Here is a 16,357-nt window from a genome sequence, read left to right on the forward strand (position 1 = left end):
CTCTTTCTGAACGTAAGTTCCCTCCTCACATAGTCTCGCTTCAATCGCTGCTTCCATAACTACCTTATTTTGTTGTAGCGCAAGCTGAACGACGAAGACTACAGAAAGGCACATCTGGCACACACAGCGCTAACTTTCAACAATAGATCTATTTGCAGCTCTCGTCGCATATATACACCCTCGATACGTCATACAACACGTGTAAAAGCTCGATAAACATGAACAAAAAAGAACAGGGAACCACAAGCAAGCACTTTTTTTGCTACACAAATTGACAGACATGTACACGTGCAACGCGAACAAAGATAATCGAGCTCCTCTGTGGATAAAAAAAAATGAAAGGCATACTGACGCATGTGTCCCCAAGTGTTGATATGTGTCTAGCTTCTATTATCAAGCGCGTCATCTCACACCTGCTTCTACTCATGCATGATTGCTTTTTCTCTAAATTTGGGTTTGCATTTGTATCTCTGGCAATGGATGGCAAGAAAGCGGTCAGCAGCCACGTTGTTTACTTTGTTATTCTGTTCAGGTAGCTTGTGTCGCTTTAGTCGCCAGAAACGCATGTGGCCGCAGTCCAGAAGCATTCAGCTCAATAAAAGGTCATAAGTCGAGCCGGCTTTATGGGCTACAGCAATATATTGAGAGCCAAGAATATCAAGAAAGTTTGTACCGAGCGTTTTACCAGGCGCTTTGGTCATGTCCACCACACGGTGCGAGTGAGTTATGCAGTGTTTACGCCGATTATTTTTTAAGACAGGAGGGCACTGTACATCGATCCGTTGTTTTGAACTGACGATTTGTTCCTCATTTTTAATCCGAACATGGCGATTTGTCCCATGTTCCTCACAGGCAGCTTTGTCGTCACTTTCATTGCCAATGACGTTGCAGTGTCCCGGTAGCCACTACTATTCCGTGGCCTCTGTTAACCGCTTGATGGTAGTGTAATATTATTTCTGACAGCAATTGTTCATGGGAGTCACGATGCAAAGCGGACGGGAGAGGTTGCAGAGTCATATTTGAGCCGCAGAATATGTCCCAGAGAATTGATGGTTGTTGAAGTCACGAGAAGGGGCTATCCAGGTACCGGAGTATTTCTTTCTGAGATAAAAATATTTTTTTTCTACCTTTTTGCATGAACTGAACTGCCTTAGACGCAACAGAAAGCGTAGGTATACCTAAATAAACCTTTTCCCTGACATTGCAAAGCAATTCCCAGCGTTGCCTTTTATCAGAGTACAACGAAGAAGACACCAAATGTCATAACGTGGACTGATGCATGGGAAGTATTGGACTCCACAGATTTGTAAGAGCCGCTCATATGTGTGTTCGCCATCTGTATGAAGAATGAATAAGCATTTGTAAAAGCCACTTTGATCAGAACCGGTAGAACAATATTGCACCGCTGCGGAAGAGCCACCGTGGCAATTACAATTTTAACAAAGGGTGTGGGTAGACGACGGTCCGGAACAGATGAATAATTCTGGTAAGCTTGTATTGTAGTACGAGCAAGAAAACAGAAGCTCTGACCAAAGCTGTATTTTGAATCAACTCACAAAAAGAGGAGTGATGCGCAGAGGTCCCACAAATTTAACCAGTAGGACTAGATTATATGTAAACAGGAAGATAAGAGCAGTCGAATAAACAGAAGTTTGCAACAAAGTAGGCTGTGCTTCGACCACATTAAATTGGCATACCAATTTGACCATGTATTTCTTATTGCTTTTTTTCATTATTAATAATAATTTCTCTCATTTAAATAGAGAACGCCTGACATATTCTGAGCAAGGAAGGAGGAAAGAGAAAAGTAGAAGGCAGGGAGGTTAACCAGAATAACGTCCGGTTGGTTACCCTACACCGGGGGAATGGGAAAGGGGAAAGCAAAGATCACAGGGAGAGAGAGGAGGGAAGGAAAGAAGGAAATTGCTGCGAGTTCGCTGACGCGTGTGGTTTTACAGAAGTTGCATTACTGGTCACAGGTGGTTGCAAAAACCCGTCGTCCTTAAGAAACACAAAAGCGCCTTCACAGCTTTATGGGCAATGGACATATTCTGAGCAATTGTTTTTCAGCTATAGTTAGAACACTTCGTATTTTCCAAATGCTGCAAATGGCCTAAATTAATAGCTTCTTAGCATAAAATGTGGATACGCTCACAGGTCGTTTATATAATTTAGTCCACAGGTATATTGTAGACCAAATATATCCAGCCTCTAATTTCGCCATCCGCGAAGACGCTGAAAACTTCGCTCACCATTTCATGTATTCTTATCTGAATTTCTTTAATATCTAACTTTTTTTCGTGTATCATGTCAACGGGCTAGGTCAGACACTTTAAAATGTCCTCTAGATCTCTTCCCTATCCTGCCATTTTCTTTTCCTTCCAGAGACACGCAATACAACGACACGAATCATTTTAATAAATAGACTGTGCCATGCCAAGTGTCTAGAAGCTAACTTTTACACTCTCATGTCCGGATAGCCGCAGAATGACACGTAGAAATAAAGAGTTTTCATGCATATTAATGTTTACACCGCGTTGATTAGACCTAAGTATTTCGACTTTTGAAGCTGTAGTTCACGCTAGTGATTTGAAATTAAGCTACATGTGTTTCTTGGCGGAGGATATTGGATGCGTTAATTCTTGCATAGAGAACGTTACTGATCTTTCCGCAAAAGTCAATGAAAATTGTTAGTCGCTCATTTTTTTTTTCGCAGGTTTTCTGGGATGCGCTTCTAGGGTAGTGAATTATGCTTTCATTTCATTTTTGTCCCGGTTGCATTCGCATTTTCAGCTTCTGGCATGTTGTCGCAATCATCAAAATACTTATTTCTAATTCTTATTACAGCGTATTTCACCAGGACATGAAATTCGCAGCACAAAAAAGCGGACGAGCTACGTCGTCGATGAGTATCCAACATGAAGCAATAAGTGTGCAGCATTGCTAGATCAGGTTTGCAATCGCAAGCTATTGAGGATTCGCATATGACACTCCCAAAGAGGTGACGGTGGAATGTATGTCTTACTTGTGCATTCTGGATAACAGGACGGTTTTCTTTTTTTTTCTTTGTGTGTGTGTGTGTGTGTGTGTGTGTGTGTGTGTGTGTGTGTGTGTGTGTGTGTGTGTGTGTGTGTGTGTGTGTGTGTGTGTGTGTGTGTGTGTGTGTGTGTGTGTGTGTGTGTGTGTGTGTGTGTGTGTGTGTGTGTGTGTGTGTGTGTGTGTGTGTGTGTGTGTGTGTGTGTGTGTGTGTGTGTGTGTGTGTGTGTGTGTGTGTGTGTGTGTGTGTGTGTGTGTGTGTGTGTGTGTGTGTGTGTGTGTGTGTGTGTGTGTGTGTGTGTGTGTGTGTGTGTGTGTGTGTGTGTGTGTGTGTGTGTGTGTGTGTGTGTGTGTGTGTGTGTGTGTGTGTGTGTGTGTGTGTGTGTGTGTGTGTGTGTGTGTGTGTGTGTGTGTGTGTGTGTGTGTGTGTGTGTGTGTGTGTGTGTGTGTGTGTGTGTGTGTGTGTGTGTGTGTGTGTGTGTGTGTGTGTGTGTGTGTGTGTGTGTGTGTGTGTGTGTGTGTGTGTGTGTGTGTGTGTGTGTGTGTGTGTGTGTGTGTGTGTGTGTGTGTGTGTGTGTGTGTGTGTGTGTGTGTGTGTGTGTGTGTGTGTGTGTGTGTGTGTGTGTGTGTGTGTGTGTGTGTGTGTGTGTGTGTGTGTGTGTGTGTGTGTGTGTGTGTGTGTGTGTGTGTGTGTGTGTGTGTGTGTGTGTGTGTGTGTGTGTGTGTGTGTGTGTGTGTGTGGACAGACAGTCCCATAACTAAATTTCGCATCAAAGAGTACCATTGAATTGCACGCCTGAAAGAAATACGCGCACATACTGAACCGATTATTTGTTTCTGTTATCCGACCCTTTTAGTAACAACACGGATGTGTTCAGTATGCATAGTCGAGCGAGAACAAATATGCTAACTGGTTCCTAAGTTACCTTAGGATCTATGGAAAATGCATGGTCATTTCCATGAATATTTACTTTATCACCGAATACTTCCAGGCCTCATATGACTTTTAATTGTGAGCACTATTGAATTGGTGCACATTATTTGCAATACCAGCATCTACATAAATGTTGAAATGAAATTTTGCTGCTTTAGCATTTCAGAGGGCACCACCTGCGCGACGTGCAGGAACGCGTCTGCAGACCATCCCCTGATATTTAGCGTTCCCCAGCCGTGTTTCGCACACCTGCTAAGTAAGAGTACGTTTTCGTTTTCAATAACAGCACTTCTCATAAATTTTCTTTCGTTGCCTGAATGTCATGCAAGACTATTAAAAAATGTTTCGACGAGATGGATTGTCATGCGCAAATGTTAACATGACTATTGTGCGTCTCTGGTCTCTCGGTTTATTCTCGCTGGAGCCAAGCCGACAGCCACGTAGTCCTTTCCTTTTTTCCATTTCCAAGTTCATGCATTGGAGTAGTAAAATGCAGGAATTCAGGACATGAAGACTCAGTACCTCTAGCGGTCGTGACTAATATATATTTAGTCGCACAGCAAGAAACTAACGGATGATCACGCGAAGGAAGGGGTTCTACAGACTTAGTAGCCCATCACGCATGCAGTGGAGCTGTTTGAATCGCTACGTGTGTCGGTGGTATTTTCAGCCCCACACAAGTTGGCCTCACTGTGCCACCGGATTGCCTCCGGAGAAAGGAGCATGCGAGATTGCACTAAGCGTCACGTCTCTCAGTTCGTCGGGTGTACCCACCGTGGTTGCTTAGTGTCTATGGTGTTGGGCTGCTGAGCACGAGGTCACGGAATCGAATCCCGGCCAAGGCGGCCGCATTTCGGTGGGGGCGAAATGCGAATACACCCGTGTACTTAGATTTAGGTGCACGGTAAACAACCTCAGGTGGTCCAAATTATTCCGGAGTCCTCCACTACGGCGTGCCTCATAATCAGATCGTGGTTTTGGCACATCATCATCATCATCATCATCATCATCATCATCATAATCATAATCGTCGTCGTCGTCATCATCATCATCAGCAGCTGGGTTACAATGGTGGTTACGTAAAGCCCCATAATTTCATTTAATTAAGTACGTCGGTTGTTCGACGTGGGTTGTATACGAAATCCCCCTGACCTATGGGAATGTTTACGTCCGTCAAACGGGCCGATGTATAAATGAACGGCTAAGAGAGCACCAGCTTCCGATAAAGACCGGAAAAGGGTCTAATTTGCCCTTGCACTGCTGCGCATGCCCTTTGGCTATACTTGATAATCCGTGCCGGCCTTTGCTGGCAAGAACAACAATTTTGAGACACAGTATAGTGACCATATGGCACGTGAGCTTGCTGAGGTTTTTTTCACAAGGAATAAGGGTGAAGATTATGTTAGTAATACCGTTGTCAGATTGTGTCAAAATGAAAGCAGGTTTCTAGCATGCGCGTTTGAGATGATTTTGCAGACAGGGAGTTATAAATATCCGTGTTGTTCAGAATAAAACCCAGTCGCGAGAAAAAGTTGCGCCCGTCCTTGTGTTCTTCTCGTCCATGTTTGCTTAACGGTGTACGACCGACTCACCCAACAACATGCACTAATGCATTTCTTTCCCGAAATACCCACGAAGCTCTACCAAAGAGAATCTAAAGGAATTTGTGAGTTTAAAGAAATTGCGCACAAAATACACTTCGTGAATGGTCATTCGAGAGTGGTTTGTGGAACTCAAGAGACTGGGATTTTGTTTCTTTCGAACTGCGTGTTCACAAGCTACATAGAAATCGCAGTTTTCGAGACACCAGATGTCACAAAACCTAGCGCAGTAGTGCAGATATATATAAACCTATCGGGTGGCAGAAGCTTACCATGCAGGCGGTGGGGGAGCGTTTTTTTTTTAGTATAGTGTTGTGGATGTGAATGTTAGTCTGTTGGTTCGATTCCGGGATTCACATATTTTTTAATATCTTACGCTGCCAATTAGGTATTTCGAAATTGGAGCTCTCAACGGTATAGCAAAGGTCGCTGTATGGTGGAGGAGCAGGAATAATAAGTTACATGTCCCAAAGCTTGGGGTTCGCGCTTTTTTCCCAAGTATTTTTCTTTTTTTGGTTTTACTTTGTTGGTGGATGCAGTATACGTCAAATATACTAGTACTTGAAATAAATATAAATGCTATAGCTCGTCTCTGAGTATTCGCTCGATCGTGGTATATGACATGATTTTCACTTTGCTCATTAGAAAACTTGATGGCTCCTGGCGTATTCCATGGCATTGAGCAGCCTTTACGTGCTTAGTCTCTGGCATATCATGTTATATTTATATTATTCAAACAGATAGTAAGTTCCAGACAGGGTAGATGTTAATGTTCTTTTGGCGACCTTACGCAAAGAAATATGCCGTAGAGCCCCACACATAATGCCATGCACCTGTGACATATGATAGGGGCTTTTGCGTCTTCCGGAGCTTCGGACTCTTTTACAAATGTATTGCTTGTGGAGTATCAACGAATCATCGTCTGACTGGCGTCTAGCGTCGCGTCACCGTAATAATTCTTCTTGAAGTCTGCAATGCCTGATGTTCGCGCCCTGCAGCTTGTTTCCGCCGCATTAGTAGTGCTAGAAATAACCACTATGTTAAAAACGTAGTCCTCTTTAGAATGAATGTTCACGTCTCACATAAAGACGAACAGAACCGTATTACGCGTGATTTTAGAATAATAAATAAACTACATCCTTGGTTCTTCACTCTGGATTTTTATGGATGAAGTAGGCAATAAAGATAAGGTCAATTCAGCTTACATCATCGAGTCATCGCAGGCTGAAGAAACTGATAAAAGAATAATAACAGTATAATGAGACAGAAATAAAACACAGCGTTGGCACAGAAAAAAAAAGCCGCGGACCCCTAAGCACTTATTAGTTGCGACTGCGGAGACGTTAATGTATATTTGAACGCCGATGAACGGTTCTGAACTCCTCGCGGGCAAGCGAGTTCGTTGTGACGTTTGGCCAACGCCTCCTAAGTAGCACCGGGCCAGTGCAGTTCCATCCATGACGTCATGCTACCATGCCCGACTGCCATAGAATCTAATGGTGACGCTCCCGAGTAAGTAGCGGTGATTTTTACATCACCGCTTTCGTCACACCGACCTTGGAAATTTCAGCCCAAGTAGCATGATGTCATACAGCAGAGTGCATAGGCCTGCTATCTAGGAGGCGCTGGTTTAGCCCAGTGAGCAAGACACTCGACTCATAAGCGTGGGGTCGTAGGTTCGAAGCTCACCACCGCTAACGTTTCCCCTTCGAATTTATTCGGCTTTTGTACGTTAATTTCTTTGTAGTGATTGGCGAGGCGGCGTTAGAACCCAGGAGAGCGCTTGCGCGAACAAGGTACGTGCGGATAACAAAGGCATGCGAGGGTGACTTGGCGTCGTGGTGATGCCCTCTCCCCTCACTCAAGACCTGGCGCGCCAGAAGGTGTTCCTTTTCTCTCGCTCTTCTCCGTCGGGGTGCGCACGTGACGTGGTGTCGTATGGTAAAACTTCATTCTGGTCCTTCGGAACGCGCGCCAGCATGTAGCGAACCGCTACCACGTAGCCAATGGGAAATTAGGTACCGTTTCACTGCTACAGACGCCGTCTTTTTCGCTCAATGGGCTATTTGATGCTTCCGTATCAAAAAAGCAAGACAAAACCTCTGTCATTGAAGCGTTCTAGGCGGCTGCACACGCCTGGTGCATCAACCCGCATTTGACTGGCTCTCGTCTTCAGCCATAGCTCGATCCCAGAGAATTCTCCCTAACAGAGCAGCTGCTCAGGGGTGAAACATTCTTTCATCGAGGAAAAGCATTACTTAGGGCACAATTCATACAGAAGGAAAGAAGGTGACAGGAAAAAGCACTGCGCCTTGTCGCCTTCTTTCCTTGCGTATCAATTGTGCGCTGAGTAAGGCTTGTCCTCGACCAAATAATTCTGCAGAGCCACGTATTAAATCTCTTGAACGATTTCACTCATTAAGGTGGCTCTTTTGCCAAGGAGGAGGCAATAACGTTTTTGGTTAAGAAACGTTTCTGTGGCAGCAAATATTCTTTGCGTGCACTAAAGGAGACAATTTGGTTTGGTTGGTTCAAGCTACATAATTAATGAAGAGTCTCGCGAGTGTTTATTTAGAATTCACATGGGTGTCAAGCATGTGGCCGCGAAATAAAACTATTTTTTTACAGCGAAGCTCTTTAGGGCTTGTTCGCCCAGGATCGTGTCCGTGTGTAGACACAAAATCCCGAAGGTAGTGCAATGCCGGGCCGACCCGCGGCGGAGGTGAAGCAGGCGTTAAGCACTCCCTATATGTGGGCCGCTACCGAAGATAGTGCAATACGTGGCCGACACGCGGCGGATGTGCAGTTCACCATTAAGAGGCCCACATATACAGCGTAGCTGGTCATTCTTCTTCACAGAGTGGAAGGGTACCGAGCTTTTTTTTTTAAATAACTGAAAGTAAGGAACTTCAGCTTCCACAAACGTGAAATATACCTTTGGCCCGTGATAGCAATTACTGGTGTATCATAGCGGTATTAATTTTCTTGAGTCCGAAGAGGTTTTCTAGTACCGACTGAAGTGAGGTGATCATTAAAGACATGGGGAGGAACGGACTCATTTATTACTGTTGAGCACCACACTCTGTCTGCGTTGGATAGTGACAAATTAGTTCTGGCAGTTCAGAACAACGGTGAGATTCTATAAAATAGACATAATGATGTGACAAAATGTAATGCGACACCTGACGCGAGTCACCTTCAACGAAACAGAGAGAGAAACATAAGAAGGAAGATATAGGGAGGTCAACGGGAGGACTGTTCGGTTTGCTACCACAAATGAGGAAAAAAGAGTTTAGTTACTTTGTCCCTCGCCATAATGTCGCTTGCTATTCTGAGTGGCAGAAAGTGCATGTGCAAGTGGCATGTGCACTAGATTTGGTAACTAGGAAGTTAATTAATAGAATTAGCTAAATTATGAATGGATTGCTTTGGTTTTTCTTGTAAGTGACGTCCTGCTGAGCAGATAATTAATATGTAGCCACGCAATTCAAGTTTTCTGCTTTAAAAAAGTGTTTGATGTAAGAAAAAGAGAACGCTGTATAAATGTTTGCTTCTTAAGGCGTCCAGTCAAGCTCGTTCAATGGCCATGAGCGTTGCGCCAATTTGTTCAGACGAAATTGTACCATTTGCTAATGAACACTATTTCCTCCGCTCGCTAGGCTGTGGGTTAGGGCGCTGCTGGTGGCACGCGGAATTCCAGCTCCTGCTGGCCATGTAGATCTTGAGGTAAGAACAGCAAAAGATAACAGCGATGAGGCGTGGCATAACGGACTGTATATTCATGCCCAACAGTAAAATCTCGTGAGATGCCTTACCAAGAATGAAGAACAGATCAACATCAGATGCGGCCGGGTTAACATTCAGCTTGCGACTAAGAAAAGTTAGTGAAAAACATGGCAGCAAGGACACAAAAGAGTTTTTAAGGTGTAACGCTTCCTGTAATGGTCCTCGCCGTAGCCTACAAGAATTCAATCACTCACGCGGTGAAGCGTGATGCTGACGCAGTCGCCTTGGACATTGTTTGGCGCATTTGGAAGTGAGGCTAGCCAAGGGAGGTAAGTTTACCGCCATCATACCAAGCGATGACAACTGGAACCGTATTAACAGAGCTCCTTGTGCCGTCCGCAATTGGCTATTGCCGCAGCGATCATCTTTCTATCACGATAACTGCTATCATGAGTGAGGGACGCCCAGACGTCGGCCGAAGGGGAAACGCACTTACGCAAGCGAAGTTTCGTGAATGCGGGCCCTGGATACCTTTCAACGATAAAATCATGAGGCCGCAATTATGCGCGACGTCTTCGTGACAACTGTCCCTGCCTATGCCATGGTATTTTCTCCTAGATTCTCGGAGTCTCGCAAAAGAAGACGTGTTCAAGAACTTGACCCCGTCTATACCAGCACGTTCTGTGTTCCGCTGTTTTCGGAAAAACAGAAAATAACGCCCGCATGGGTTGCCTTTTTAGTCCTCTGTCGACATATTGAACCAGGTATAACCGTTCCCATTGTCGTTATTGAACCACTCACAGAACAAGCCAAATCAGTACCGCAGTACTGTGCTTGTTCAGCTTACGGGAAACAGATGACCGTCCGAAAAACGACAACGAAGTGACAAGATCGCGTCATGGCACGTTAGTCACCTTCAGTGACGCACTTACTATGTGGAACGAAAAAGCTGTCATCCAGTGAAGTTAAAGCTGAGTGAAAATTATCAACCACTTTTTCAAAAAAACCCTACGCGGTATCTTGAAAAACCCTACATTACCGTACACTGCCTTCTCTCTGACGCTACCTTTTACCCTACGCACCAACATTTCGTTCAACTAATGAACCACATGATTCAATATAGCAGAAATGGTATTAATAAATAAGAGGCTGCCGAAACAAAGTAACGTAGTCGTTACATATATGAATAAAGACAACGTTTTCTATTAGGCTTCCTATACATGTTATAACATACATACTTCTCAAGCAGAATTTGATGGCTTAAATTTGCGAATTTCAGAACTTGCGTTGGGTTTTGCTTCGGCCAGGAAGAAAACTGAAATATGCATAGCTGAAATATCTTCTAAGGTAGTGCTATGAGAATGGCAGTGGCAGAAGTACAGGCGATCACTTTCTGAGCATGGTAAGCCTAGTAATTGATTATGAACTGCTTATTTTAAGAGAGAGGGAGAAATAGAAGACAGGAAAGGCAGGGAGGTTAACCAGACGCACGTCCGGTTTGCTACCCTGCACTGGGGTAGGGGTATAGGGACGAAAAGAGAGAGAGAGAGGAAATAGAGGTCAGTTTCAAGCAGGCGGCCGTACCCGTCAATGGCACAGAAAGCCACGACAGCGTTGTTGAAGTACCTCAAGTCGACAGGTCTTGGCAACCGTGTGCTTATCTTGAAAATTATACTGCGTTACATGACCTAACGCACATACCACTAAAACAGAATTACTTGTTGACTAATGTCTGATACTCAAGCAAATCTTTTTTGTTCAGTACATTTACTTTCGATAGAGCATAAGTTGTTCTCTTTTATTCGATCAGTGCTCACATTCACAGTTCCAGCCAGTCACGGCGAAAGGTGAATTAGAAAGATGGTGTTCAGGTTTCTAGCTAAATTTATCTCGCCTTATTTGTTTTCACATCACTCATGCTGGAGAGGGTTCGTTCAGACGGGGCGTTAGAGGCGCAGTAAATGTAATACTGCGGGTCAGACGAAAGCGGACATATTTCTGAACTCTGAATATTTTTTTACCTCTCCAATTCTTGCTCACAATGATGCGCTTGACTCCGTCTTTCTCGTCGCTGGCTCAGTTATTCCTGGATTATGAGACAAGTGAGCATTATGCTTCAGAAATATGCAAAGCTTCGTCCTGGTCTCAATACTAAGAGCGACATTACTAAACTTCATGAGCAAACTATTCAAAGGACGGCATTGCTTTCTACAGCTCGATGGCGGCCGTCTCATAAACGAACTCGTTGGAACTCTTTATACCTAAAGAGCGCCTATCCAAATAGATGGGAACGGATAATCGGTTTGCTCACCATCCACTGCACAGAATTTGATGAGATTTGTTGCATTTAAAAGAAAATGTTCAAATCTACTTTCTGCATAGACCAGATTATTTTGGTCTTTTTTTTGCACAAATGTTTTTATAAAAATTGTGGATAACAAAATAAAGAAAATGAACCATCAAGTTAACAGCTCTGTAACTCAGTTCAGGCCGAGTTCAGGTTTTCTCTCATAATAAATCTCTCGCTCTCTCTCTCCCTGTTAAGCTGCGGCGGTGAAAGCGCACTAAGCTACTGATATCGGACGTTTCATCTTGCTCCTTTGCCCTTGGAAACAATATTTAGGCGCTTTTCGAGCTCCATTTGTTCAGTATAAATCACCGCTAAGGTATAGTTCCCGATTACGCTTCATGATGTTAGCGCATTTCCAATTTTGCGGCTTCACATGGTAGGTGTTCTGTGTACGTTTATGTCTTCAGTGACATCAAATTTGTTTGACTTATTCTTCTCACTGCCTAGTGTGCGGTATTCTCACGTCATAACTTTTCAAATAGTGTACAGTATATTTTCGTTGGGCCATATGAAGGGGCATATAGGAAAAGTTAGAAGGGAATGGGCGAGGCACGCCGCGCGATATAGGCACAGAAAAACCCGTTACTCGCCTAGACCTTGTCCCATGAACCGGGCGCTTTAAAATTTCTGCGCTTCATCTCCCTAGGAAATTTATCTGCGCCACGGGTCGCATGCAAATATTTATACGTTTAAAATTTTGCGCATATCCTGCATGTATGATTTGAGATATGGAAAGAGTAAGCAGAAGGAATAAGATTGCCGGATGTCGTCGTCACAACCGGTGACACAAGCGTGAGAGCCTCGGAAAGAAAGCGGCGCAATCGATAGTGTATGAGCTCTTATCAGTTGCGACGAGACTTGGCACATCAAATAAGACACCTGTGCTGCAACCCAACACTGGAAAAGAATCGCATGAAGATACAGCGTGAAGATACATGCAAGCATGGAAGGACAGGGGAGATGTGCTGTGTGCGTGACACACTTCAGAGAGGCACCCCTCCAGGAGGCAAGTGTATTTTCGCATCTCTCCAGCCGTGCTTCAACTCATCTATGGAGAATATGCTTTTGCTGGCCTCTGCACAGGATTCGTAAGTCAGGCCACATCTCATCACTTTCTTAGGAAGTATATCCTCTACTAACTCAAAGGAGAGCGCCATCTGGCTTCTCTACAGGAAAATATTCAGCCCGTAGATATCAAGACTTGCTTTAAGCTACTCGAAAAAGTACCAGTTGTGTTTACAACTGATAACGGCATTTCCGGAAGCCTTCCTCATCGTGTACGTCTGTCGCTATTATTCGGAACATATCACAGCGCAAGTGGTGGAGCTTGCACGTGAATAATTGTGTCTCATGATCAAATATTAAACTTAAAGCAAGGCAGACGCAAAAGTGGCACGCAAACAGGGAGATAAAGCGTGAGTTCTATGACACTTACATTTCCTCCCCCTTCACAAATACCTATAATAAGTAAGCGCTGTTGTATATGTCCCTAATAAGAAATAAAAGTGGTCGAAGACAAACTAAATATAAAACATATGTAACCTAATGTTTAATGACTGAAAGAGGCAGGAGAAAAGAACTTCGTCTTCGTTTTTTTAACTATTGTGCATATCTATTAGGCCTGCTTCTCATGCATACAGTAGCGTAGAAACTAATACAAGTTATTTAGTGTTTAGTTCCTTGTCATCGCCCTAAAGTTTTCCATGAATCAAGGCGACTGCAGTAAGATTACATCGTGAAATAAGCAATATAATCCGTAGATATACGTTTGTGCGCAGAAAAAAGTCTCTATGATTCCACATTCAATATCGTCGTTTCATTTTCTGCTAATTTTTAAAGACACACAGGGCGCTGTTTGTGTGCGTTGGAACGACATGACTGTAATATTTCCATTTTTAGGGACAGGCGAACCCCAAAAATTTCTCTTGAAATTAAATAGAGCTATGTCAGTAACTCGAAGACAAAACAGTTCTTAACTCATCTCTTTGGTCATTTCCTAAGCATGCTCTTCCTGACCCGACCAGACAGATTCCAGCAGGAGTTCGGTGTGGTCGAATCAGGACCATAAATTGCTTTATCGGAGTGTAGTCAGGTAAAACGCAACGGGTTCTGCGAGAACTATAATACATACTTTCATCTCTGATACTACAATACAAAGTTTTTATTTTAAGTAAAAAGTAAGCAATGGTTCTTTCGGTTGTAACGTGACATAGAAACGTTCCACCCTTTCATATAAGCACCGTTTGATATCTTCTTAAAATACACTTTGCAGCAAGCACAGAAGTCATTTGTTGCTGCTTTAAAGATTTCAACTTTTTGTATTCGTTATAGGCATGTCTCAAAAGCGGCTTACCTGCTAAAGCGAGGTCCATGCTGTCCGCAGTGTTTCCTAACAGCGATTGTCCATGGATGCTTGGCGATCCCGAGGAGTAAGACATAGGGCCTAGGTCCGGTGGCAGACTCTGCATCTGGGACACCGGGCTAGGCACGGGGCTAGGCGGGGGCTGCTTGATGTATTGCGAGCTATGTGTAACGCTCGGGTGCGGCGGACAGCTACTCCAGGCCGCCGACATAGTGTCCATGGAGATGCTCGGAGCCGCGGCAGAGTACATGGACGAGTTCAAGGGAAGATCACCAGAGCCAGCGCTGGACATGGGTGTCATGGGTTGCGGCAGTGAGCAATTGGCCAAGTAGTGGTGACTCATTGGGCCTAGCGAGTTCTGGCCCGTAGAAGCAAAGCTGCAGTGAGACGTGGGAGCCAGCGCCGCTGTGGAGGACGGCATCATCGACTGTGGGTCGGTGGACATGTAGGCTTGGTGGTGGCTTGTTGCAACTTGAGCATGACCTGGTAGGACACCGGCTTGGTGTTGCTGTTGGCTGAGTAGGTCGTACGGTGTTGGAGGAAGGAGACCTGTGCTAGAAGGCGTTGGGTAGAACGTTGTGTAAGCCTTCATGGTCTGGCATTTTCTCCGAAATCCTCGGGGTCTCCGCCGAAAGGAACCCTCCTCGAACATGAGCTGGCTGCTGGGATCGATAGTCCAGTAGTGGCCCTTTCCTGGGCGCCCAAGTCCTTTGGGTAGCTTGACAAAGCACTCATTCAAAGAAAGGTTGTGCCTGACCGAGTTCTTCCAGCCTTGATAGGGTCCTCTAAAGAAGGCAAACCGCTGTTGAAGGAAGTTGTATATCTCGTTGAGGGTCATTCGCTTGGTAGGGGAGCTCTCGATGGCCATAAATATGAGGGCGATGTACGAATAAGGGGGCTTCTCCTGTCTCCGCACACCTGCCCCAGACTTCTTTGTAGTGGACACGACCTTGTCCTCAGAGTCGGGCTCAGTGGACGCGTTGAGACTGGCGTTATTGCTCGACGAGCAGTTGTTTGTGGTGCTCACGGCAGGCATGCTGATGGATAGTTCGTCCAAGCGGGTGTGCTCACACAGCTGGTTTGCACTGTGGGTGCTGTCCATAGTGTTGGGCATTGGCATCTCTACCTTGACCATCTTCATACTGCGGCTGCCGTGAGGCAGCGCCCGCTCCCACTGCTTTCACCAACTTTCACTCACGATATCGGTGGCCTGACGTTGCGGCACCGCGCGGCCATTGTTGCTTCTGCTTCTCGCACCTGTCGCAATGCGGACGCGCTATCCGAAACCAGAGAGTCGCGAGGTTGAAACCGCCAGACGCACTTCTACTGCGTCACACGAGGGGAGAGCCCTGAGGCGAGGCAGCTGACGGTTGGCGCACTTGTCTCGCTCTAACACGCAGTGAGGACGGGGGAGGCTGCAAGAGGGAACGGGCAAGCAAAACAAGAGCAATGGGGGCGGGCCTTGCCCACATTGGTTGCGGGGCTAATCGTAAATCAGGACGGCCCGAACGTCTCCCTCGAGTGGGCGGACGCCCCTGGGGGAGGGCGCTGAGCGGGGCGCGCCGCCGGCGAGTTGCCCCACGCCGCCGCGGTCGCGTGCCTGCTTCTGCGTGGGCCCAGACGGTTTCTGCCGCTGACGCCGTCTCCCCGGTTACCGCGCTGCGGCTACACTTCGCGTTAAAGTCACTGACACCTCCAATTACTGCCCTGCTGCTGCCGTTGCGGCTCAAGAGGCAGCACGGCCCAGGCCTTCGCAAAAAATAGGCGCACACAGAGCAGTCCTGCGTTGGTCCGGAAGAACGTGTTTATTTTGCAGCCAGAATCATCGCAATCTCGCGCTCGGAGAAGAAAAAAAGCATGGTCCTGCGGCGCTCCCTAGATTTCGCCGCTCAGAAGGCGCAGGCAGTGACAGAATGAAGTTACAGTTTCTGACACTCTCCACTACAGATACGTGTCATTTCCTTTTTTTTTCATTATAGAATATGTATGAAAACATTATTTTACTCTGCATAGCGCATCTATAGGGATCGGATAACGAAGATCTAAATCAAAGCTATAGTATCCAACTACACGTTTCAACCAGTCCGCCTTAAGTGTCATATGCACTGAAACGAAGTCGTATGAAGTGGCACGCATTTGTATGAACTCATGTGCATCATCATTTTATAAGCTGTTTTCTACGGCACACACTACGGCGGCTGCCCCAGAAATGTGGTGGTGCCGGGTTCGAGTCCCGGATCAGGACGAATTTTTCTTCAACTCTTTTTTTCTCTCGAGGAACCCGTATGGGTTTCTTTTGTAGCAATTTGCTACGTTTGGGTGGATGTGTCATTTTCCCTTTATTAAAT

At 45.4% G+C, this 16,357-nt stretch overlaps 1 protein-coding gene across 1 annotated transcript in view; it reads right to left on the reverse strand.

The window, feature by feature from the left end:
• Nucleotides 1–15,548, reverse strand: part of LOC142564749 (uncharacterized) — a 58,273-nt gene extending 42,725 nt beyond the window's left edge. The window contains exon 1 of the mRNA XM_075675899.1: nucleotides 14,001–15,548. Within this exon, the coding sequence (XP_075532014.1) occupies nucleotides 14,001–15,150 (1,150 nt within the window). The 5' untranslated portion in view covers nucleotides 15,151–15,548. The remainder of the gene's footprint in view (nucleotides 1–14,000) is intronic.
• Between the last annotated feature and the right edge of the window lie 809 nt (nucleotides 15,549–16,357).

Source organism: Dermacentor variabilis, chromosome 1 (assembly GCF_050947875.1).
Source record: "Dermacentor variabilis isolate Ectoservices chromosome 1, ASM5094787v1, whole genome shotgun sequence".
In the NCBI taxonomy this organism is placed as follows: Eukaryota; Metazoa; Arthropoda; class Arachnida; order Ixodida; family Ixodidae; genus Dermacentor; species Dermacentor variabilis.